Raw genomic sequence first — 25,133 nt, 5'->3', positions numbered from 1 at the left:
GGAGCCAGTTCACACTTGCTCTTTTTTTGCAAACAAGAAAGGAGCCTGAGATGTTAGTCACAGGTCTGTGCTTTATCCATCTTGTCTCCAAATATATGTATTTTCCCACATTGTCACCACCCTCTTAACTATAAATAGCTTCTAAAAATGATTTTTCAAAAAACTAGCAAATAGTTGTATCAGTCATTCAGTCCTTGAAGAAACCTTGTTTGTGTTGCCTTTGACTTTGAAATCTTGATCCTTGTCTTTCAGTCATTCTCTAATGTTAATTTTGACCCAGTACAGCATATGTCAAGTCCAGTACAATAGAAGTATATGTTTTATCCAGGAAGAAACTTGATCTTCCTTCTGATGAAAGATGTTAGTTCAGTTAAGTTATTATATAATTTAGTCAGAAGAAATCAGTAAGCCAGCTGTTAACTAAATTGATTGAGGTCATGTTCAGTTAACTTTTTTTTGTATGTAGATGCAGTCCGAGATATATAGTCAAAAGAAAAAACGGTCTTAAAAACAGTTTTGATCTTTGTAAAGTTGTAAGATGGAATAGAACAGAGGAGGATGATTAACATTGACAGGCCGGGCAGACGCCTCTTTCTTCTTTGGGGCATGTGAATAAATTCTGATTGAACTAAACATTTTAAATTTCAGTAAAATATTTTAAATCATAGCTTCAGAATAATAGGAGTAGTTTTATGAGAGGATTATTTTTTAATATGCCTCATGTAAGATCTGTTATACTCCTAAATGATATTGTACAAATCCATATGGAGGGTAGATTTTTTTCCCCCTGTGGGCACATATCCCCAGTTTGACCTATGTTCCAGCATTATTTTATTTTATTACTTTAATAACCACCTACTTTATGCCAGGAATACTTCAGAGTACTTTACAAATGTTGATCTATTTAATACTCGTAATAGCCCAGTAAGGTAGATACTATTATTTCCACTTTACAGATGAGGAAACTGAGGCCCTGAGATACTTAGTAATTTGTACCCAGGCCACATATTTGGTTAAGTGGCAGAGCTGGGCTTCAGGGTTCGCGTCTTTGCTCTTCACCACCGTATCCTCTTTAAGCTTAGGGGCCATATATTCTAAAATACGGGCAAGCCTAACATTAAAAGAAGTTTGTTAAATAACTTAAAGTCTGATTTTATAAGTTCTATAGGTATTTTCTTGCTTGAGACTAGAAAGAAAATACATAAATATGTTAATTTTATATTCGATTTGCTGAGTAACTCATAGCTTGTAACATTCTATTTCACTTTTATTATTTACCTTTCCAAAGAGCTTGTTTTATTTTGACTTCTCCAAAGACCTAGAACACTAGAAAGACTATTAGCAGAGCTACAAGATCAAACAAAAAGGAATCGAATTCCTGTTATACCTTAAAGTTTGAAAAAATACTGATCATACAGTAGCAGGACCAATGAATAGAGACTCAATGAAGTAATCATTTTTGTTATTATTTTGTCAAGTATCAGGTGAACTTTTATTCGTTTTTAAATTGAATTTAAACATTCTGAGTGCCTGTCATGCACAAGGCCCCTGGCTAGGTGCCGTGAGAATATAAAGAGTAACAAGACAAAGACTAAAACTCATCACCCCATGGGAGGACCAGAGAGGTCAAAACTAGCAGAAGCACATGGCAGGGTGGGGCAGGAGGGGACTGACGTGAAACTGGCTTGGCCTTGAGTTGATAATTGTTGAAAATGGATGATGGGTGGGGGCATGGGAGTTCATCATATCTCCTCCACCTTCATATATGTTTGAAATTTCCCATAGTAAAAAAAAAATTAAGTACCTTGCAAATAAAAAAGCTCAGAGATAGCAGAATCCAAAGGGGTGAGGAGATGAATACTGATTGCGGGAGCAGCGGGGTTTGCTGGGAAGTCTGCATAGACGAGGCGGGAAGTGGTATCAGATGGGAAGAAGACACACGTTCCCCTAGGCGAGGGGACCCTGCATCCTGGGGTCAACCCCGTAAGGAAAGGAAGGGAGACATGGCTAGGGGCTGAGGAGAAAGAAGGAAAGGCTGGAAAGAAAGCAGGGCCTGAGTAGCTCCTCGCCACGTTCACTCACAGCACTCCTTTGCTGAGGCCTGCTCTACCTCCTTCTCTTCCAGGGTACTCATCAGTGCTAGGACCATGCGGCTCAAATCTAAGACCTGGGGGAGATGCCTGTTGAGTTAGAAAACTACATTCACCCCCCCCCCAAATTAACGCATATAATTTTGTGCTACTTATTGTTGAAAGTCAGCAGAACTTTCTGTAGTCAGATGAAAATTTGTGTCTTAGATGTCGAATCTCTAGGTACCTTTACACAGTAAAATCCCAGTGACCACTATATATGAACAAATATTTTTCAAAATATTTAGGGAGCACTCACCCCTTAAGAGAGCACGCCAACCTGTCCGAGGCTTGAGCGCACAGGGGACGCAGGTACAGGCTCCATCTCCATTTGATGTGGGCCAGTAACTTACACAGGCTTGTCCAGCAGGTTGGTGGGTTTTTTTTTTTTTAACAAATAAATATTTAGGGTTAAGTTGTCATGAAAAATCGGTTAGTTCCTTTTTAAAATCACAATAGGCATTTGGAAAGTGTAAATAAAAATATTTGATTCTTTGAAATTTCATGTTTTCAGAGTGTTTTGCCAACAACATGCTGACACTCAAAATGGTAAGTCTCTAAAATTTAGTATTGTGGGTTTACATTTAGGTAAGACATGGAGTCGTCTGATTTACTAGCCTCACTCAGTTAAAATACAAATTTTTGAGTTAAAATTGTATATACTTTTAAAATGTAGTTGTCAGTCTCTGTGCGGTGTGCACTGTTACGGACTAACTCTCCTTTGTGAACTAGACCTACTCTCAGTGAAGCCTTTGTCTGGCGTCTTCCATCCTCACTGCAGTCAGAGGACCAAACCAAGACACGGTAAAAAGCGTTTAACTTTTACGATACTTGTCTTCTAAAAAGTGTATCAGAATTTTCGGTAGATAAAACTGATAAAGTGTTGCATGTTCCCTGAAAGCAATTTTCCTAAGAGTGCATGGTTAGCATTTCCGTTCTAACTAAGGGAATTGAGGAATTGGGGTCCTGGCTGCCTGGAGTTACGCGGCCTCCGTGAACTGCCGGGACAGCAGTCTTGCAGCACTGGATCCAGGACGCTGTCTGTGGTCGGGAGTCGGACCCCAGGAAAAGGCTTAGTTCCCTGCCATGCCAGCCCTCACTCTTCCGCCATTACCCATTGTCCTTTTATCAGAAATACTATAAAAATACTGCCGTCAGTCTTTACTGACAGGGAAAGATGACAACAACGTGTCTGTTTTAAAACGCAGATTATAACACTGTAATGAATCCTCTCCCCAGAGGAAACCATCAGTTTCTTTTGAATTCTGTGTAAACAAACATACCTACAACCTATACTTTGCTTATATCTTAGAGGTTCTTCCCTGTCAGTGGATATAAATGGATTTTACCTCATTTTTAAAAGCCCGTGTAGTATTCCAGTGTTTATTATTCAGTTGTATAGCTGAACCACAATTGAACCAGTCTCCGTGTGACGGACATATAAGTTATTTCCAGCTTCTTCTATCATATTTAATACTGTAGTTAACATTTCTCTACTCATCTTTATGCCTTTATGCAACTGTACTGTTAGGAAGACTTTCTGTAAGTAGATTGCTGGGTCAAAAAGTATACAGTGGAACTTCGGATGACTGTTGGCTAATTATCTTCCAAAGAGGCCGCACCAGCAGTACAGAGTTACCCAAATCTTTGCAAATGCTGTATATTAAACATCTTCATCTTTGTCTGATCAGTGAAAAATTGTACTTTGCTTATCTTTATTTCTGGGTGAAATTGCATGTATTCCCCTATCTTTTGATCAATTATATTTGTTTTCCTGTGACTTTGTTTTTATATTTAATGAACCCTCTCCGCAGAGTTCCCCATTTGCCCGTTTTTCTACCTAGTTGCCTTCATATTAATTTATATCTTTTTATATTTTAAAAGTTGGCCTTTTATCATCTTTCGCAAACATTTAGTCTAAGTTTGACATATCGTTTGACTTTGTAGTAACTTTTGGCATCCAAGAGTTGTATGTAGTCAAGCATCAGTCTTTTCCTTTATGGATTCCAGTGTCTATATAACTTGTGCTTTCCACTCACTTTTCAGGAGTGAAAAGAAGAGGGAAAAAACGTGCCTCAACAGGCAATCACATGCAGGTACTCTGACTTAATTTTACTATAGCTTTAAGTTTCTTTGTACAATGTCTGTTTTTTTTTTTAACCATTCTGAATTTCAGGTGACGTGAGGATAAAGGGTGACTGCTGATAAGATGAATGTTAAAGAGAAGTGGGATGTGTCTTGGGTATCCAAGCACATACCCTGCAGGAGGTGGCTGTCCCGTGGCTCCTGTAGTGCACCCCCTGCTACTGGCCCAGTGAGAGGGCGTAAGCCCACTGGGTGCTTATGGTCTTGAAATGGGCAGACGTGCAGTGGAGCATCCTTACCTAGCCAAGTATTTCCCAGCTGCAGGATCCACGTTTCACCTAATTTGCAAATTCATAATCTTCTGGATTCCTATTATGTGTAAAGCATATGAAGACATTTTGGGGATCTGAAACAGTTTTTTTTTACACATCAGCTTATATAAGCTAAATTAATACAAGCCAGCAACTTTTGCCTCTCACACTTTATAAAAGAGGTGCTTGTTACAACTCTTCATGTTTTGTTACACGAAACAAAAATGTATTTGATGTTTACACCTATAGATGGAACATGATTTTTACCGCAGTTTGGTTTTCATCTTATGCAACATTAAATGTCAACAGTAAAAAGTCAGTGTAAAGTAATGTTGATTTTTCTTTCCTCCTAGCCACTTGAAAGAATGACGTTGAATAGATTCGTGAAACAAATGAAAGAGAAGGATGGCAGACACACAGGTTTGCTTTAAATTTTGTCTGTAACAAATACGATCTGTACGTACTTAGGGAAGTGCTGACCCATGAAGTTCAAAGTTGGTGTCCCACTTTATTCTTCTAGGCTTGTAGTAATTATGTAAGAGTAGAAATCCTTTATCATAACTGTCATCACTCTGTACATGTCTTGATATAGAAGCTAGGGTTGCCTGAGCTCAGAATCCAATGACATGCCACCCCTCACAGTGTGACACCCCTCCCCCAAGAAGCTAAAGCCAGAATTTGTAGTTTTCTGTTAAGGAAACAGACACTCCATAATGACCAACAGTAAACTGTGATGGAAAAAACATGAGGGAGGCTGTTATCACAAAGATTTGAAGCTGAATTTTAGAAAATCCTCTTTTATTCATATAATTATTCTAAGAGAAGTTTTTATTTTCACTTTTTATAACAGTTCATTGTTTTAGCTAGAAAAATTTGAGGTATGATGAAATCACAATAGAAAAGATAAAGGTGCTGTATGTATTACCTTAACTAATAATGCTCACCCTTTAGGTAGTCTGAAGGAGTGATAAGTGATGTGGGACAGCTGCTCAGGAACAGGCCATTTCCCTCTAAAATGGTTTTCTTGTTCTTAGGTGCAATTGTGAAAGCCACTTTTCTTAAGAAATGTAAAGAAGCAGGGCTTCTTAATACTTTATTTGAAGAAATATTAGACAAACTTCATTCGATTCAGGGAAGACTCATGGATGAGACCACTTCAGAATCAGGTACCGAAATAACAAAATTTGTACAGAGAGACTTCTCACAAACCTACATGCGAAATAATCCACCCCCCACGACCCCCCAAAATAGTGCATATTTTCTTTCTGCCCTATTTCTTTTTTCTTTTATCTCATCCTTTAATACAATTCATTGTTCCTTGATCTCGTCTTTTATAAATCAACAAGAGTAGGTAATTCATAAGCTCATTAATTTAGTAAAAGAAAAAAAAATTGATGCCCTGAAAATCTGATGTATTTTTCAGAGGTTCCTAACTGAGTGACCAGCAAGAGAACGGGCATGTTCAGAACCAGACCCAGTCACACACCCCCGCCTGCACCAAGCGCACTTGCTGCTAAGATCTGAGAATGGCATTATGTTACAGTTTTGATTTGACTTAAATTCTCTTCCTTAAAAAGCAAATGACCTTTTTTCTATTGTGAAGTGTAGAACAAAGAAGTAACTTTGAATGCTCTGGCTGATGTTAGTTAAATGTGGCCTTTCACAGAGCACTCTCTGGGAAGCTCAAGCTCCATTTGTACACACAGGTATAGGAGCCACTCAGCCTTCTTAGAACCTGTGTTACAAGTTTAAAAACTTTATTATAAATATAGTTGCCACTTAAATATCATCGGCTTGTATTGTACAGGTCTACTTACACCCAGATTTTTTTTCAATAAATACTACAGTGCAACACAATCTGTAGATGCGGAACCACATACGTTGGGGGCCAACTCAAGTTATGCTTGGATTTTCAACTGCACAGGGGGTCAGCATCCCTGACCCCCATTGTTGTTCAAGGGTCAACTGTATAGCTATCTTAAAGGGAGAATCTTGACAGTCTGTATTTTAGGCAACAGTAGAAAATATTATAGAAAGGGCTTTTTTTTTTTTATAAGGACAACACCAAAAAGTGAAGTTCAAAGTAGGCGTTTCCCAAAGCTCATTGATGACATTGTTTATTCTTGTCTCTAGACCAGGCACATCTGGAACTTGAGCCTGCCCCTCAGAACCACCTGGGGGGCTTGTCAGAACAGATAACTGGGCCCTGCCCCTGCTGCAGTCTGTGGGGACACCAGCTCTGGGGCTTGTCCTTATTTGGGTGATTTTGTGAGGTGTGTCTGCCTGTATAAATGATTTAAATTAAAACTGAAAATGTTTGTTTTTCTCCCTCCAGACTATGAAGAAATTGGGACTTCACTTTTTGACTGTAGATTGTTTGAAGACACATTAGTAAATCTTCAAGCAGGTATGTGAGTTATAACCAAGCAGCAGAGTTTATAAATATCGTATATATTAAAATACAATGAAATAATACAATACTGTTCAGGTGATAAAAATCCTTCATTCGTATCTGAGAAGAATGTTCATTATTCATTAAATGAGAAAGCCCCATTACAACACAGTGTGAGCCAGCCCTCACGCACAAGAAAAAAATACACACAGAGACACGCGTGCACACAGAACCACCAGTCACATGGAAACTGTCATCTGTGGGTGGCTGGACTGTAGTGGTTTCTTTTGTCTTAGTGCCACGTTGTACTTTCCACATTTTCAACATACACATAGTACTTTTGTAATCAGGGAAAAACTCATTTAAAAAAATAGAAACAACAGAAAGTTGATTGCAAAATGGAAGTGTTTGGGCACCATGTTCAGAAATCAGGAGCTAGTGAGGCAGTCATCATCCACCTTGGTAACTGTCTCCTCTCACTTGGTGCCATGTGTATAATAATCTTCAGTGTAATGGAGGCGGGAGGGTTGTGACTGACTCGAAAGTTCGTCACCAAAAAAAAAAAAAAAAAAGTAGCCAAGAAATGTTCTAAAGAGAGCCTGGCGGGAACAGAGACTTACCCTTTACATAAAGCACCAACCGTTTATTGAATAGGCGTTTTCACCGTGGTTTCAGGTGCCTTAGTTTCCACACCGGTGAGACTGACCTGACTTCTCCATCAAGGCTGCCACACAACTGGGCAGGCGGGGGGCGCTGTGCCCGCCCCTGGCAGGAGTGGAGGCCACCGGTTCACATGGAATTCGGGGTCTGTGGCTCCCCTGGAAGCTGCACACACACTGCCCTGCTCTCTGTTCTTTTCCATAGATCTGTCTGTTCAGCAAACGTGTTAGGAAAATAGGTTTTCCCTGTGGAGAGAATATTAGTTCATAGCCCTGTCTCAGTATACACAAACCTTTCTCATTTTTGTTTTCATATTATACATTTCTTTTTGACTGTCATATTACATTTATAATCAGGAAAATATTTTTTTAATCTACCAAGTCTGCATACTTCTAATGGGAGTATCCATTTTTTTTAAGCAGCCTTTAAAATTTTTTTCTGAAAAGCTTTATTTTTGAGGGGACTTTCATATTTATTTTTCTTTCATATAGAAGTTGCATGTTTGGAACATGTCACATGTCGCTAGCTGGGTGGGTTAGCTGGGAGTAAGTACATTACAGTGTTAAGAATTCAGGGGGTGTGGGACCAGGAGGAGACACTATTTGGAACTGCATGAGAACCAACTTACAAGACTTAACTTCTCACACATCAACTGATAAAGATGCTCACGCTTAATTCAGCCTTTCTAATGTTCCAGAAGGTTAACTACAGGTATACAGGTATTCTAAGGAGAAATTACATATTTGTGTGTTTTAATATTCAATTTTGAGGGTTTTTTAAAAAAAATGACACTGCCAGTGAGTAGTAGTATTTCTAAAGCCTAACTAAAAGTCTCGTCTAAGTTTCCACAATAAAAGCCTTCCTGTTTCTAAATAAAAGCTTTCATGTGACATTAAAAACTGGGTGCATCCTATGAAAGATCTGCCTTATCCTTGATATTCTAACCACATGCTCTCTCCAGTTACTGCCTCTCAGTAAGGAGATACTGTGCAGCATGAAGGTTCTGTAATCGCTGCTTTCGAGTTCTCAAAGATACACACAGAACGTACTTCTCTGCTATAAATGCATACAAAACTTTTAAGATTTACTGACCAGCTTTCTGTGTGATAAATACCAGAATTCCATCCTGAATCGGAAGAAAGAGGAAGCAGAGGCAGAAAAGCATCAGTCCCTGCTCACAAGACCCTAGAGCCTTTTCATTTGGGGCACAGCATTGTGTGCTATGCGCCTTCAACTTCAAAAGGGGCTAGAAATAGTACATCATTCACAAAACTACTGAATAATCTGAAATCATCTGGTTTCCTCTTGTCACAGCCATAGAGAATAAAATTCATCAATCTGAAGAACAGCAGCGGCAACTGAAGGAAGAGATTGAGCTACTTCAGGACTTAAAACAAACCTTGTGCTCTGACCTTCAGTCCAGTTCGACTTCAGATTCTTCCCTATCTTCCTAAAAATGATCATTTCCTAAGCAGGGAATCAGGCGCAGTTGCAAACAGGCTGAAAGCTGGAGACGTGCCTGTGAAAGCCACACGTCCTAGGCCTGTGACACTTGTGTCTCTTTGTTCCTCAAAACGTTGATCCATCCCACCTCTTACCTCTTCCTGCTGAGCGGCATCTCCTGCCTGATTGTTTACTGCCTCCTCCTCCTCATCATGTCACTTCTACCTCTCCCCTCCAGTGAAGTATTTCTCAGATTCTACTCTAGTAAACTGGATCATGCTTCCCATCGCTCCCACCCTCTGCACTGCAGCTCCTCTGGTGGCCTCCCCTCTCAACTAAATGGACTCCAGTAACACACCAGGTGCTCCTGCCTCCAGAACCTTTGCACATCCTGCTGTGAAGTCTTCACTGCTCTTGCACCTTCCTCTCCCTGTTCCTCCTGCAGATCTTATACCAGTTCTCCCACCTATTCCATCTGAGAGTACTTTCTCTTCATGTCCCTTCTCAGTGTAACCCACGGTATTAGACATCAAACCAGTGGAGTTTAAGCAGTCTGAGGGCAGAAACTATTCCTGTGTTCTCCCTACCACACTGCCAGCACCTGGTGTGCTCTGTAAGTGCATAAACTGTTTTTATCGAGTTCTAGCCCATAATGCCTCTTTCTATAATAAATTTTGAATATTATACCTGTATCAAAGGTACCTGTCTGCTTTTTAAATTTCTCTTTGGCTACAAGTCACCACATGGGCATAACATCATCTTCCAAATAAACATTTAAAACTGGACTCCTCTGAAGACTTTTCTCTACCTAACAATATATAATTCAGATTTCTATGCTCTACCACCACATCTGACCCCCTTCACATGCACATTTCTGCATTTTTACCACGCTACTGTAATTCACAGTAATACTAGATTTCAACATGAGTTTGGTCTGAGCCCCCAGCATGGTGTCTGGTGCATAATATACTCAAAAATACCTGCTGCATGAAGAATATGATGTCGATTCCCGTTGTAATGGTAATCCCAGCCCACATCATGACTACCCGAGAGGCAAAATCTCAGTGGTTTTTAAATACAGCTACACATCAGAATCCCCTGAGGCATTTAACAAACTACAAGTATTTTAGAAGATGGCAGAGAGGGAGGACCCTAAGCTCACCTTGTCTCTCAGGAACACCAAAATTACATTTATGGAACAACTATAGGCCAAAAAGGCCGGAACCTAACAGAAAAGTTCTTCTACAACTAAAGCTATAAAGAAGGAGCCACAACAAGACGGGGCGGTTGTGCAGGTGGTGGTGGGGTATGTGGTATATCAAGACCCACTCCCCTGGGTGGGTGACCCACAAATGGGAGAATAATTAACAATCACAGAGGTTCTTCCCAAGGAGCAAGGAGTCTGAGCCACAGGGATCCCCAACCCACAGGTCCTGGCACCAGCAAGAGGAGCCGTGAGAACATCTGGCTTTGAAGGCCAGTGGGACTTGCTTTCGGGAGTCCCAGAGGGCAGGGGGAAACAGACTCCACTCTTAAAGGGCGCACATGAAATCCCACATGGCCCAGGACCCAGGAAGCAGGAATTTGAAAGGAGCCTGGGACAGACCTACCTGCTGATCATGGAAGGTCCCTGAGAAGCAGGCAGCAACTAGAGCTCACCTGGGGACACAGACGCTGGCAGTTCTCTGGGAGCTCATTCAACCACGTAGACACTGGTGCTAGTGAGGGCCATTCCCTCTAGCTTACCTGCCTCAGGATCCAGCTGCACCCCCCCCCCACCAGCCTGCAGGCACCAATGCAGGGATACCTCAGGCCAAACAACTAACTGGGGGTGGGGGGCATACCCAACCTACCAGCAGTCAGGCCGCCGTAAGACCCCCCGAGCCTAGAGCCACCCCTGAACACAGCGCTGCCCACCAGGGTCTAAGACCTAACCCCACAAACCAGTGCACAGGCACTAGACATGGGACACCCAGGGACCTGCAGCCAGATACCCTGGGACCCAGCTCCGCCCACCAGTGGGCAGGCAGCAGCCCCAGAATCTGCTGGACCTGGGCCCCACCCACCAGGGAGCCTGCTCTAGCCTCAGGACCAGCCTTACCCCAACAGGACAACCACAGCCCTGAAGCCTGCCATGACAGGCCCCAGCCCACCACCAGCAGGCCAGCATCAGCCTGGGACCGGCTGGACCCAAGCCCTGCCCACCAGGAGATGAACGTAAGCTTCAGGACACCCCAGACCCTATAGCCAGTTATGTCAGGAGCCGACCCCACCCACCAGCAGTCTGACGCCAGCTCTGGGACCCCTGGGCCCTGCAACGAGACCCCAAGATCTGGTTTTGCCTGCCAGGAGGCCAACATTAGCCCCAGGACCTGGCATCACCTGCCAGGAGGTGGGAACCAGCCCCAGTATCTCTTAGACCCTGACTCCATGCTCCAGTGGGCCAGCACTAGCCCCAGGGCCAAGCCCCCAGGGTTCCACAGCCAGCCACCTCATGATCCAACCACCAACCAGTGACCAGTGGCCAGCTGCCTCTGTACCAGACAGGGCCTGGCTGCCAACCGGTCCAGGTGCCATCCACACCTACCAGACTGCCACAACAGAAGGACCCATGTGGCCCACATGGAGGGCACACCACAGCTCTGGTGATGAGAGGGGAGTGCATTTCTGGGACACACAGAACATCTCGAACAAAAGGCCACTTCTCCAAGGTCAGAAAACATAACCAACCTGATACCTAGAAATAAATACAGCAAGTTAGGAAAAATGAGGTGACAGAGAAACATGTATCAAACAAAGGAAGAAGATTAAACCCCAGAGGAAGAACGAATGAAGTGGAGACAGGCAATCTACCCAGGAAAGAGTTCAAGGTAACAGTTGTAAAGATGATCAAATAATTCAGAAGAAGAATGAACTGAGCAAAAAGTCAGAAGTTTTTAACAAAGAGTTAGAAAATATAAAGGACAACCAAACAGAGATGATGAACACAGTATCTGAAATGCAAAATACACTAGAAGGAATCAACAGTAGACTAAATGACACAGATGAATGGATCAGCTGCGATACAGAGTAGTGGAAATCACTGATACCGAACAGAAGAGAAAAAAAGAATGAGGACAATTTAAGAGACCTCTGGGACAATAACAAGTATAGTGACATTTCACATTATAGGCATCCCAGAAGGACAAGAGTGAGAGAAAGGGCCTGAGAACATATTTAAAGACATAATAGCTGAAAAGTTCCCTGGCTTGGGAAAGAAATAGTCACCCAAGTCCAGGAAGCACAGTCCCAGACAGGATCAACCCAAAGAGGTCCACACCAAGACATAATGGCAAAATTTTAAGATAAAGAGAGGATATTAAAAACAAGTTTCTACTATATAGCACGAGGAACTATATTCAATTATCTTGTAGTCACCTATAATGAAAAAGAATATATGTATGTGTATGTACGACTGAAACATTATGCTGTTCACCAGAAACTGACACAACATTGTAAACTGACTATACTTCAACTAGAAGAAAAAGAAAAGAGAGAGAATATTACAAGCAGCAATCAAAAAGCAACAAGTTACATGGAAGAGAACTCCCATAAAGCTACCAGCTGACTTTCAGCAGGAACTCTGCAGGCCAGAAGGGAGTGGCACAATATATTTAAAGTGACAAAAGGGAAAAACCTACAACCAAGAATACACTACCCAACCAGGCTCTCATTCAGATCTAAAGGAGAAATCAAAAGTTTTACAGACAAGGGAAGCCAATAGAGTTCAGCACCATCAAGCCAGTTTTACAAAAACTGTTCAAGGGAATTTTCTAAGTGAAAAAAAAAAAAGGTTTTTAATTAACTATCAACTAAAAACATGAAAATTTTGAAAGAAAAAAGCTCACTGGTAAAGGCAAACACACAGTAAAGGTAGGAAATCCTTCACACACAAAGGGTATAGGAAGGTTAAATGACAGAAGTAGCAAAATCATCTATATCCACAATAAGCAGTTAAGGGACAGACCAGACAAATAGATTTAAAATGTCAAAAACAGTCATCATGAGGGGAGGAGAGTACAAATGTAGGGCTGTTAAAATGCATTTGAAATTAAGAGATCAGCAACTTAAAATACTCATATATTCATATATATGTATATATATAGAGAGACAGACAGAGACTGCTACACAAAAACCTCATGGTAACCACAAACCAAAAATCTTTAGTAGGTATGCACATAAGAGAAAAAGGAATCAAACATTACAGTAAAGACAGTCATCAAATCACAAGGGAAGAGAACAAAAGAAGAAAGTAACAAAACAAAAAAACCCCAAAACAATTAACAAAATGCCAATAAAAACATACACATCAATAATTACTTTAACTGTAAATGGACTAAATGCCCCAAAAGACAGAGTGGCTGAACAGATACAAAAACACAACCAACCCATATATATGCTGTCTGCAAGAGGCTCACTTCAGGTCTAAAGACACACAGTCTGAAAGTGAGGGGATGGAAAAAGGCATTCCATGCAAATGGAAATCAAAAGAAAGCAAGGGTAGCAATATTATATCAGACAAAACAGACCTTAAAACAAAGGCTGTTACAAGAGGCAAAGAAGAACATTACATGATGATCAAAGGATCAATCCAAGAAGATATAACAATTGTAAAAATATATGCATCCAACATAAGACCACCTAAATACATAAAAGCAAATGTTAAGACATAAGTATTAACAACACAATAATAGGGAACTTTAACACCCCAATTACATCAATGGACAGATCATCCAGACAGAAAATCAGTAAGGAAATACCGGCCTTAAATGACACATTAACCATCAACAAAATGAAAAGACAACTACTGAATGGGAGAAAATATTTTCAAATGACATGACCGACAGAGTTAATATCCAAAATATAAGGGAACTCAGTGGTAGAGCACATGCTTAGCACGCACGCACGAGGTCCTAGGTTCAATCCCCAGTACCTCCATTAAAATAATTAATAATAAACCTAATTACCACCCCGCCCAAACAAAAAAAATTCATTAAAAATACACACACACACACACATATATATATAAACATAAACAGCTCATACAACTCAACACCAAAAAAAAGAAACCCAATTAAAAAATGGGCAGAAGATCTGAATGGACATTTTTCCTAAAAGGACATACAGATGGCCAACAGGAACATGAAGATTCTCAACACCACTAATCATTAAGGAAATGCAAGTCAAAACTATAATGAAATATCATCTCACATCTGTCAGAATGGCTATCGTCAAAAAGACCACAAATACTGGTGAGGCTGTGGAGAAAAGGGAACCCCTGTACACTGCTGGTGGCAGCCACTGTGGAAAACAGTATGAAGGTTCCTGAAAAAAACCAAAAACAGAACTATCATATGATCCAGCAATTCCACTCCTGGGTATATAACCAAAGAAAATGAAAACTAATTCAAAAATATACATGCAACCCAGTGTTTACAGCAGCATTATTTACAATAGCCATGATACGGAAGCAATCTAAGTGTCCATCAACAGATGAATAAGGAAGATGTGGTATGTGTATGTATGTGCATATATAATATATACATAAACACCAGTCCGCCATAAAAAAGAATGAAATTTTGCCATTTGCAACAACATGGATGGACCTGGAGGGTATTCTGCTTAGCGGAGTAAGAAAGAAAAATACTGTATGGTATCACTTATATATGGAATATAAAAAATAAAACAAACTAGTGAATACAATAAAAATGAAACAGGCTCACAGATATAGAGAACAAACTGGTGGTTACCAGTGGGGCAAGGTGGGGGCAGGATAGGGGGAGGAGATTAAGAGGTACAAACTACTATGTATAAAACAAGCTACGAAGATATCCTGTACAGCACAGGGAACAGAGCCAATATTTTATAACTATAAGTAGAGTACAATCAATAAAAATTTTGAATCACTATGTTGTATACCTGAAACTAAGATAATGCTGCAAATCAACTATGCCTCAATTTTAAAAAGCTACAGAAGCCAAGACTCCATTCCAAACCCACTGCAAAGACTTCCCCTGGTCTCAATGACCGCTGTAACTTCAGCTGCCTCCCCTGACGGTCCATCTACAGCACAGCTTATCTGAGTAACAGTTCTGATGTCATGATGTTTATTTCTAAAAAACCCTCTGTCCTCCACTTTACTTTCAAATTTCATTAGTCATTCGTGGTGGTAACTCGGCACAATGGAGCAACATGTATGAGGCAGTCGTCAAGTGGCAAACGTTGGGCAAATTTAACAGACCCAGGTTTGAACTTTCGCCGTGTCACTACTGAAAAAAATTAATCTGAGCCTAATCCTGCCTACTTCATGGTACCCTAGCATCGTGGAACATAAATGTACACACACACACACACACACACACACACACACACACACACAAACGCCTGCTCCTTGCCACTGTTTCCTCTGAGGGGTCCTGGTTTATTTTCTCCATCCTAACCAAGCTTGCTTATGGTAAAGTTATGGAAGGCTCATTAGTCCCGACCTCTTAAGCTTTTGCTTGGGTTCCTCACTGTCATTTTGGAAATGAGCTTAAAGGACACTTTGTGTTTTCCCCTATGCTGCACAAACATGACCTTCAGAACAACTGCTCCCCATATTAACCCTATTGGGTTTCCTGTCACTAACTTACAGAAAGCAGTTTATAAACATTATTATGTCGTTAATTCCTAAACCTCTCTAATAATCTACATTCCTTGAGGATAGGGACTGCGACTCTCCCTGCATTTATAAGTCCCCCAAAAGATCCGCATACATTTTTCTGCTGCGACAGTTCAACTGTAGTATCTTTCAGCAGGAATGAAACCAAAGCGTATCTACTGGCTGGTGGGGACAGTTGAGAAACAGTTGGCATGTTTGTGGTAGACCCTGTTTGCAGCCTAATATCCAAGAATCAGAGTGCTGATTTTTTAAAAATTGTGGCAAAATACACGTAACATAAAATTTACCATGTGAACCATGTTTAAGTGTACAGTTCAATGTATTAAATACATTCATAAGGCTGTGGACCATCCATGCCCAGAACCCTTTTCATCTTGCAAAAGTGAAACTCTGTACCTCTTAAACAACAACTCATTCCCCCTTCCCCCAGCTCCTGGCAACCGCTGTTCTACTTGCTATGAACTTGACTCTTCCAAGTGCCTCTAACAGGTAGACTCATACAGTACTTGTCCTTTTGTGACCGGCTTGTTTCACTTAGCATAATGTCCTCAAGATTCATGCAAGCCTCAGCATGTCAGAATCCACTTCCTTTTTAAAGCCGCCTATTATTGATTTTCGAGAGAGGGGGGAAACAACTCTGCATGTCCACTGTACCAGACTGCTTTATTTATTAACATGTCATTCTAAACATTACATAAATACAGCCTATGTAACTAGAGTATCAAACATTGTTCCAGTAAGAAGTTCAAGAGTACATTGTAGGGCTATTTTAAGAAATATGGGTATTTTGGCTTTCATTATTACATAGGATGAAAAAAAGCAATTCAAAGACTAGTTTTCATCTCCTGCTATGATTAACAACAAAACCAAGTAGAAAAAAGAGTGTATTTTTTTAAAAAAAGATACTCAAATACTTTCTGAAGGACTTATTCCTGCTGTCTTCACTGAATACATACTCATACAAATTATTCAGTAATCTGAGAAGTGGTTATTCACCTTTTAGGAACTCAGTAAATAGTTGTTCAATGAGCGAACTATCTATGGAAATGGACCCACTACTTTAATTTGTGCTTTTTTTAGCTTTTTTTTTCAAGTAAGAGCAACAGTAAACATACTTTAGTCCTTGTTTTGTCCAGATCATAAGCCTACAGATAGTGATTACTACAAATACTACTGATAGTAGCTAATAATCAAATTAATGTACATTTATTAACCTAGTAAGAAAATTGGATCATGTTGCAGAACTAAGTTTAACCCAGTAACTCCCTGGGCTTCAATCACTTGTAACAAGGTCGAGAAAAGGAGGCTGGGACTTCTGGGTTTGTATATACTTCACTGATCAATGAACTTCCATCTTTGGGCCCTCACCTCCCTCACACACACTTAGAAGCAATACTAAAAATAGTAGCTGCAGCCTCTCTTCACCCTCTTGTAAATTTGACTCTGAAAATGTATCTAGGCTCCAAGTTCAGAAGGGAGACCTTCCTAACAGGAAAAAGAGTTCACTAAGGGAGCCCCCACAAATAGGGAAATGAGTCTTTGGGCCAGAGAGCAGAACAGAACTTTGTTCTTGAAGCAAGTTCAAGGGACACACATGATAAAACTCAGTTGAACACTTACCTCCCAATGTCACATTTCATAATCAAACCAAAAAGTAACCCCAATAATTTAGATCCTTTTTCGAAGTTAAATTGTGCCAAATATTATACCTAACACAATGGAAAGGAAAGGAAAATCAAATGTGAAAGCTGGTGAAATTTCAAATAAGCAAAATCTGTGATGGTATTTGGCATTAATAAAATTGATAAAACAAATTCCATTAAGCCCTGTAAGAAACTTGGTTTTAAGAACTACTTTTTTGAGTCAGACGTAGCAGATCAGATGATTTCAGCCACCACAATTTAGGAAGGCAAGAGTATACTGAATACATCATTATTTTTCTCTTATGATGAGCATTATAGCAGGAAAGGGGGAGGGTGTTAAATCTGGGTTCTCAAATTTAACCTTAATAAAATACTGTTAGTAGTGGAGACTCTGATTTATAAAATGTTCACCTTTGCCCAAGTGAAGCTTCTCTCACTATCAACTTTTCACAGGTAGGTCTATGTTACTACTCCTTATGTACTTAAGTCTTAAGAGAAACCTTGACTAGCCTAGAAATTTATCTTTACATAATTAGCATTACAATGGATTTGTATTATTTTGAAGTTTAAAAAAGTCATCAATAATGCAAATACACAAACAAAAGTCTCAAACAATCTTAACTATTCCTTCACAGTAAGGCTACTGAACTGGCAACTAATGCAGCCCTTCAACAAGCCCCAAGTCAGCATCTTGAATGCCCGGCGGGGCCTCTGTGTCCACCTCACAATTCACACGCTATCCCAACTCCTGGTGTCAAAAGGGTTGTTGATATGTGAGCCAGGAGAGTTGCCACAAATCTCCCCTTTCCAACTTCAGAAGTTCCTCTAACCAAAAACAAACAAAACAAAAAACAACCAGCTAAATTTGCACCCTTTTACAGTATCTCAGCCAAACGTAAAGTCACATTTAAAACATACGTATCTGGAAACAAGAGTTGTTTAAAGTGGGTTCAGGAAAAGCTGTACACCCTTCACACATCCCTCCACAGAGAACTGTATCTCAGCAAGAGCACAACCTGATGGGTTTTTACCTGCAGAATTACATCACCCGTAGAGCACAAATGACAGGCCACCACCAGCCCCAGAGCACTCACACAAAACCCAGCAGCCTCGGGCTTCAGTTCTTAAAGGCTCCACATTTACTGGCTTTAGCAATGAATTCCTTTAGCAGAGGGCCATCCATTTGCCAAAATGCTGCAGTCTGTGTAACTTCTGTCAAATGATTGACGCAAAACTTAAAGCAGAATTCTTCTAAATCCTAGACACACACAACAAAAACAGAAACAAGAAGAGGCCTTTTTTTATTAACTTTGAATACTTCTCTCCAGTTCCCTCACCCCAAATCTCTCACCCTCCCACAGAAAAGAGATTTGAGGCCTAAAACCTCAAACAAGGCAAACAAGTGACTACAGGTCTGGGTGAGAAAAATGCATACTATTTACTCCCCATGCAGTAAAAGCAGTGGTTTCCCTAACTCAAGCTTGACTCTTCAAAACAAACACACACACACACAGTTGGGTGGGGGGTGGGAGGGTAGCTTCCTTATGGTTACCACATAGTCTAGTCACTCAAAGACATGGTTTTAAAATGCTGAAAGCGACTTTAGTCCATATCATATGTTTTTACCACATTCAAAAAAGTCGGGGAGGGGTTGGTGTAGCTCAGTGGTGGATCACATGCATAGCATGCACAAGGTCCTGGGTTCAATCCCCGGTACCTCTACTAAAAAGTAAATAAATAAATAGACCTAATTACCTCCCCCTCCACAAACACCCGCACACACAAAAAGTGAGAGAAAAGAATTAAGATGTGGGTCATCTGGCTTAAGGAAGAGAAGACTTTAATAAAGAAACAGAAAAGTGATAAAGAGATGTGTTCAATCTAAAGTGACAAGTGAAAAATAAAAATTCAAGGACTTTTCATGCTCTCCTACATAAAAATGCCTTCACTTTTAAAGCCACAAAGAATATACTACGACTCCCACCACACTGATTTCTCAGATGGTCCGTGCAGAGTAGAACAGAGACGTGACTTTTCAGTTAGACAGATGGAAGTCACCAACTACCAACATTCAGAAGGAAAGGAGCGTAAACAAGTGGTAACTCAGAACAGTTTAAAACTGTTATTTCTCCCTATGCTGACACATGCTTTCATCCCCAACAACACTCTAATATCATGCTGTTTATTCCTTCCAAAGCTGGAACATGTATCAGTCAGTTAGGTTCGTGGAATGCACACAAAGACGAAGTCTAATAGCTTGAGTTCTATCACGTGGCCAAGCGATGCTGAAAGTCAATCAATATTCAAGGTTCTATCAAACCAGGAACCCAACAGCAGTTAAACCGGAGGGTCTTGGCTTTGTGTTACGAGCCACCACCAGATAAGAACTCTGGCAGGGTAGGGAAGGGCTGCTTACCCGTAGGGAAACACCCCTTTCAGACCCCTGCAAACAAAGACTTCTTTATTCTAAGAGCCTCTCTGTCCCCTAGCTGAAAGATGCCCCCCACTCATAGAACCAGTAAGAGATCAACCACATCTGAGGTCTCAGCCAGCTGCTGCTAGAGTTTTACTTTCCAGATTACTGAAAATGCATTTAAAATGCTAGCACAATCTCTGGATCCGTGCTTTTTAATAAGAGATTCCCAGTGGGCTGAATATACAGCTGAATGCTCTGTGTATTACAATAAACTAAAATGTTAAATGATATAAAACATTCTTTCTCACATTACTGTTAAGGAAGAAGCACCACTCTTCTTATTATAACCCGATGGTCAGTTAATAAACAGCTCTAGGGACTAAACTGAATTCCACAAAAAGATGAAAGTCGTATTTCAGTCTCAATTATAAAAACAGAACACTAGTTTACCTACATATAACTTAGGAAGAAGAAGCCAGTCACAGCACAAGAAGTTCTTCAAACCATGTAATGTACCAGATAAGCATCTTTAAATATTAAGTTTTAATTACATAATTTCCGATTCAAAGGAGAAAGAGTATATCAAATTCTGGCACTGCAAAACCTTACCACTTGTATGTCTGCTAATTTGGAATTAAAGGTCTTTGTAATATAATGAAAAAGTGAGCCTATTCAGTTTACTAATTGTACAGATTACCTTGAGTATAAATTTTAAGAATTTTTTTATATAGTCCAGGTATACAAATGGTGCTCCTAATTACAAATCAGTTCATACATCTATGAAAACTGTTTCATCAAACTGCCTTCCCTTCCCCTCCAATTAGTTTGGTGAGATTTCTCAGTACAGTTGACCCTTGAACAACACAGAGGTTGATCCAAGTATAATTTATACTTAGCCTTCGACATGCGCAGGTTCAACCAGCCTCAGATAGCGTAGGACTGTAGGACCTACTATTGGAAAACATCCATTTACTAACTGGACCTGGGCAGTTCAAACCTGTGCTGATCAAGGCTCAACTGTATTCAACAACAAATGTTTAACAGTTTCAAACATTAAAAGTCTACCTAAAGAATACTGAAAACAATCTAAATCTGGGTTGTTTAATTAAACCTTGGTTAAGGCAGATCTTTAGAGAAGGAAGCACTGAACATACTTGGAGAGAAACTGGAATTTGCACGTTCACCTGAGTGAACCACAGAGTGGAACAGCCAAACAGATTCACCCAGCAACCTGGCCCTGAGCCAGTCTGCTGTAAATGCTGATGTGTGGACTAGATAAACACCCTTCTGATAGTTCTTAAATACTATAGAAACCTACATGATCTGTTCACCTCAGTCTGCAAGTGATAAGAGCTTCATCTACCTAAAAGAAAATGCAACTCTTACCCAACTAATAAGTCAACTAGGGAACTGCTGGACTTAACAAAACAAAAAAAAACACCAAGAAAAGGAGAAGGAGCATTTAACCAGTAGATGAAAAAAGTTCCTAAGCATCTTCTCAAGGGCATGGAATAGGGCAGTGGGAAAGGGTGTTAAAATCAAGGGGTCTAATACAGTATCCTTGGTATTTCAGAAATCAAAGTCCATGTTTATGACATTCTGTGGTGAAATTATTATAAAGTGGTTCTAAGGCAAATCTTATAAAATATCAGTTTTGTTGCAATTAGCAAAGAAAACCAAAATAACATATTGCAAATCTAAATTTACAAATTCATTCCAAGTCTTTAAACATTTAAATTATTCTAATCACTCTACATACTCTGAAAAGAGGTTGTTTCTCCTTGTCACAGATTTTCTGTAGTAACAAAACACAGAGAATTGACGGTCTTAATATCCACATTTTTAAAATGTTAATGCAACCTTCAACAGAGTTCTTATCCAGTCTTAAAATCCCAAAGCTAAAATAATGAGTGCTAAGACTTCCTCTTAAAGGCCACTTGGCCAGCGTGAGACAGGGCAAGGTGCCTTTATGTCACAAGCCACCCTTGAGACCCATTTCAGGTTGCAGATCTGAGAACCGCGCCTAACTGTCCAAACACCTTGTTAAAATAATTAGGTAACAAAACCCAAACACCTAAGTCTAGAATTCACTGGGCAGTAGAGCTGACCTTTGAACAACGTGGGTCTGAACTGCGCGGGTCCCCACCCAGGGTACTTTTCAGTAATGGGCACTGCAGCACCACAGGCCCCGAGGTTGGCTGAATCCCCAGATGCAGAGGAAGCCCGCACACGGAGGGCTGACTGTAGGTTATACATGATAAACTCCTGCATTGTTCACAGGTCAACTGTGTATCAAGTATAAAATATTCCACATCAAAGTGGGGCTTGATTTTGTTTTTCAGAATGTATTTAAATGTCTCACCAGATTGGAAAAAATTTTATAAGGTGCTTTCTCTCACTCCCCAAAAAACATTTTACAGTCTACTGATCAAGAAAAACTTTTAATTTGGCCCCCTGAAAGAATAAATGCTGACCATCTGGCTTTAGCACAAAGCTTTCTGATACTCATATTGCAAATCAATTTTGGAATGAGATTTCTGGGCTTATTTTTAATGCTTCCCACCAAAACCAAAATTTTAAGACACAGTTGTTCAGAAAGTAGGATTATCTGGAAAGTTCTACTCTGGTTAAACAAATACTTCCCAACTGTTTCTTCTAATGTTCAAATATGCACAGAAAACTAAACTTTCCTGAAAAGAAACAGTATAAATAAAAGCATTTTAAAATGTTTATATTTATAATGTGATCAGAACTATCAGGAGAAAACGTTTTACTCACACTTTCTCCCTTGATGTCAATACTTATTCAGGTTTATACTAGAGGAATATCGAAGTGCTCCAAGTCCTTTACTTTATTAAAACTTGCAGAAAGTTTGACAGTGCATTCATAACACAAGGGCTCCACAACAATTAGCTCACTTTTAAAATCTTCACAACTACAGAGTCAATACATTTGTGTTCCTTTTATGTGTGTACACTTGTTTAAAAATTCTCTTGTCAAAAGGGAGTATGGAGGAACTACAGCAATTTTTATAGAAAAGAGAAGAAAAGTGAGAGGCAGGCAGTCTCCATCAACCCACAGAATGAGGGAAAAGTCATCTAGGAACCCCAAGCTGAACTTCTGAAAATAATGGACGTTGCACTCAATTTCCAATCTGCCTTTGCAGCAGCGTCTCATCAACTACCAGACAGAGTAAGCGGGTTCTGTTTTTATATTCTAGAGACTTCATTTATTTAGCTGCTACCTTCAACAGTATTAAGGAAATACACCGTAAAGGCATATGAATCAATTATATAACTCCTAACAGAACCAGAAACAACACAACCTAGAAAGAAGGCTTTTTAAAGTCCTCTGTTTTCTAATTTTCTACAACTGAGTATGTAGTATTTGCAGGGTTGTGAGCCGTTTGTTTTTACATTTTTTTTAAAAAGCACAAGTTCATGGTGAGGTACTTGAAGTACATGCATTCGTTCACTTCACTCAACATGTATTTCTAAGCACCATCTACATGCTCGCACTGTGACACACTCCAGGGAAGCACGTGCATTTGTGGTCTCAAAAAAGGGACAGCTTTTAGTGTGCTTATACTTAATATGAGGAAAGTGAAGGAAATGATCACTGGTGCCGGCAGAAGTTACATAAGGCTTTTTGGTAAACTTTCTGGGGTCGATTTTAGCTGAAAACTAGAGAAATTTCTAGCAATTAGAGCTCAGATAGTTGCCTCTGCCCAGGTGGTTGTGACTGGTTTCAGTCAACAAGATCCTAATCCCAAGAATATGGAACCCATCAGTACTGAGGCGGCGCACGGAAAGACATGGAAGATTCCAAAGTCTATCACCAAACAGAGAGAAAAGCCATGGACCAATTCAAAATTATATCATTGGGTGGAAATAAAATCTGAAGAAACGGCATTTCTGATAGACATCCATGGCGTCAAAGAAAGGGTACAGGAAAAAACTACACTTCGATTTTCTATTAGGAATGATTTACTTTGATCATCATTCCATCTGTTGAAAAGCCCACAGAGAAAGTCAGCTATATTTGACCTCATCAAATATTTATAAACATAACATAATCTGAAATAAAAATAGGATACATTTTGAAAATACAAGACATTAATGGTCCATTTCAGTCCCCAAGTGCGACCAAGATGAAGTCTGTCCTCCACCACAACTCCAAGGCCATCGCTGCAGATCTCAGCAGGTGTTTGGTAAATTCCCTGATACCAGGTAATCTGCCTTGTCAGTATGTTGACAAAATACATGTAAGAATAGACTGTGTCATTTACAAGGGTGCATAACTTCACTAGACATCTTGACTTCCAAAGCTATTGCTCTTTGACTTTTATTCTCCATGTATTTGTAAAACCAACCAAACCAGCCTTTAGTTCAGTCATTATCCTTAATGCATCCTTCTGGTGGTATGATCGCCACCCAGTTCAGAAATGATTTGTCACCCAGTGCACTTCCCGTGTGCCAGGCACCACAGGGCACACAGATGAGTAAGATACAGTTCCTGCTCACAGGAAACATTACAATCTGATGATACCATGGTTCTTAACTTCAAGAAAATGCACATAAGCACAAAATTTCAGACTCCCAAAAGCCCATTCATTCAGAGACTCTCTAGAGATCCATGGATCCCAGATGAGGAATTCAATCCAGTATAAAAAGTAAACAAAAAAAGGAGTCCAGAGCAAGCTCTTCACCTATGAATAATCACGAGTGATAATCAGACGATGACAGAATTTCAGAGCACACACAGGAGTAAGTCACAAGGCAGCCCTGACTTTGACAGGGTGAAGCAGGGGAGGCAGCAACGTGTGTCCTGAGGACAATACGTAAGCTGACCTGGAGAAATACTGGAAACTAAAACGTGCTGTCTTTAGTCCTATTAGGGGTGGCGCTTTCTACTCCAACCTGCAGTGCAGCCTCTGGGACTGCAGTTAGGTTCTTATCTTAGATAAAAGTGAAAGTACAGAAACAACCATTTTTGAAACTGTGAACAGGGAATAAAGAAGCAAGGTCATATTTCATGTTTTAGGGGTCAGTTCTTAGCTTCCCTAAATAGAAGTGAAGTTGCTCAACACACTACTTGTAACTTATCCGAGAAAAAGAGGGGTGGAAAACAGGCTCACGGGGAGTTAAGCGCTTTGAGTTTCTGCTTGCTGTTCTATGTTACCTCTGCATCATATCTGACCGCAGCAGAGAACAATGAAAAGGCGTTCTCCACGGTGATTCCTCGCTTGATAATGTGCTGACAAAGTTTCTTCAGTCTGTTTTCACAGTAAGATGTCGCCAAATCCAAAAGACCTAGAAGTAAAGTGTGGAAGGCTTAATCAAGTTTATGATTAT

General features: G+C 40.1%; 2 protein-coding genes across 11 annotated transcripts in view; one reads left to right on the top strand and one right to left on the bottom strand.

The window, feature by feature from the left end:
• Positions 1 to 9,712, top strand: part of SETDB2 (SET domain bifurcated histone lysine methyltransferase 2) — a 76,703-nt gene extending 66,991 nt beyond the window's left edge. For both annotated transcript variants that reach the window (XM_072976231.1, XM_072976230.1), the window contains 7 exons: positions 2,644 to 2,678; positions 2,862 to 2,933; positions 4,176 to 4,225; positions 4,879 to 4,945; positions 5,560 to 5,691; positions 6,861 to 6,932; positions 8,892 to 9,712. In XM_072976231.1, coding sequence (XP_072832332.1) covers positions 2,644 to 2,678; positions 2,862 to 2,933; positions 4,176 to 4,225; positions 4,879 to 4,945; positions 5,560 to 5,691; positions 6,861 to 6,932; positions 8,892 to 9,031 — 568 coding nt within the window. In that variant the 3' untranslated portion in view covers positions 9,032 to 9,712. The remainder of the gene's footprint in view (positions 1 to 2,643; positions 2,679 to 2,861; positions 2,934 to 4,175; positions 4,226 to 4,878; positions 4,946 to 5,559; positions 5,692 to 6,860; positions 6,933 to 8,891) is intronic.
• RCBTB1 (RCC1 and BTB domain containing protein 1) overlaps positions 7,478 to 25,133 on the bottom strand; it is a 51,839-nt gene continuing 34,183 nt past the window's right edge. For 6 of the 9 annotated variants that reach the window (XM_072976247.1, XM_072976246.1, XM_072976250.1 and 3 more), the window contains 2 exons: positions 24,961 to 25,091; positions 7,478 to 7,822 (listed from right to left, as the gene is read on the bottom strand). In XM_072976247.1, coding sequence (XP_072832348.1) covers positions 7,598 to 7,822; positions 24,961 to 25,091 — 356 coding nt within the window. In that variant the 3' untranslated portion in view covers positions 7,478 to 7,597. Of the gene's footprint in view, positions 7,823 to 16,364; positions 18,622 to 24,960; positions 25,092 to 25,133 lie in introns of those variants that run through there. The other 3 variants (XM_072976253.1, XM_072976254.1, XM_072976252.1) reach the window with 3 other exon arrangements.

Source organism: Vicugna pacos, chromosome 14, assembly GCF_048564905.1.
Source record: "Vicugna pacos chromosome 14, VicPac4, whole genome shotgun sequence".
Taxonomy (NCBI): domain Eukaryota; kingdom Metazoa; phylum Chordata; class Mammalia; order Artiodactyla; family Camelidae; genus Vicugna; species Vicugna pacos.
This window is presented reverse-complemented; position numbering and strand designations above follow the sequence as displayed.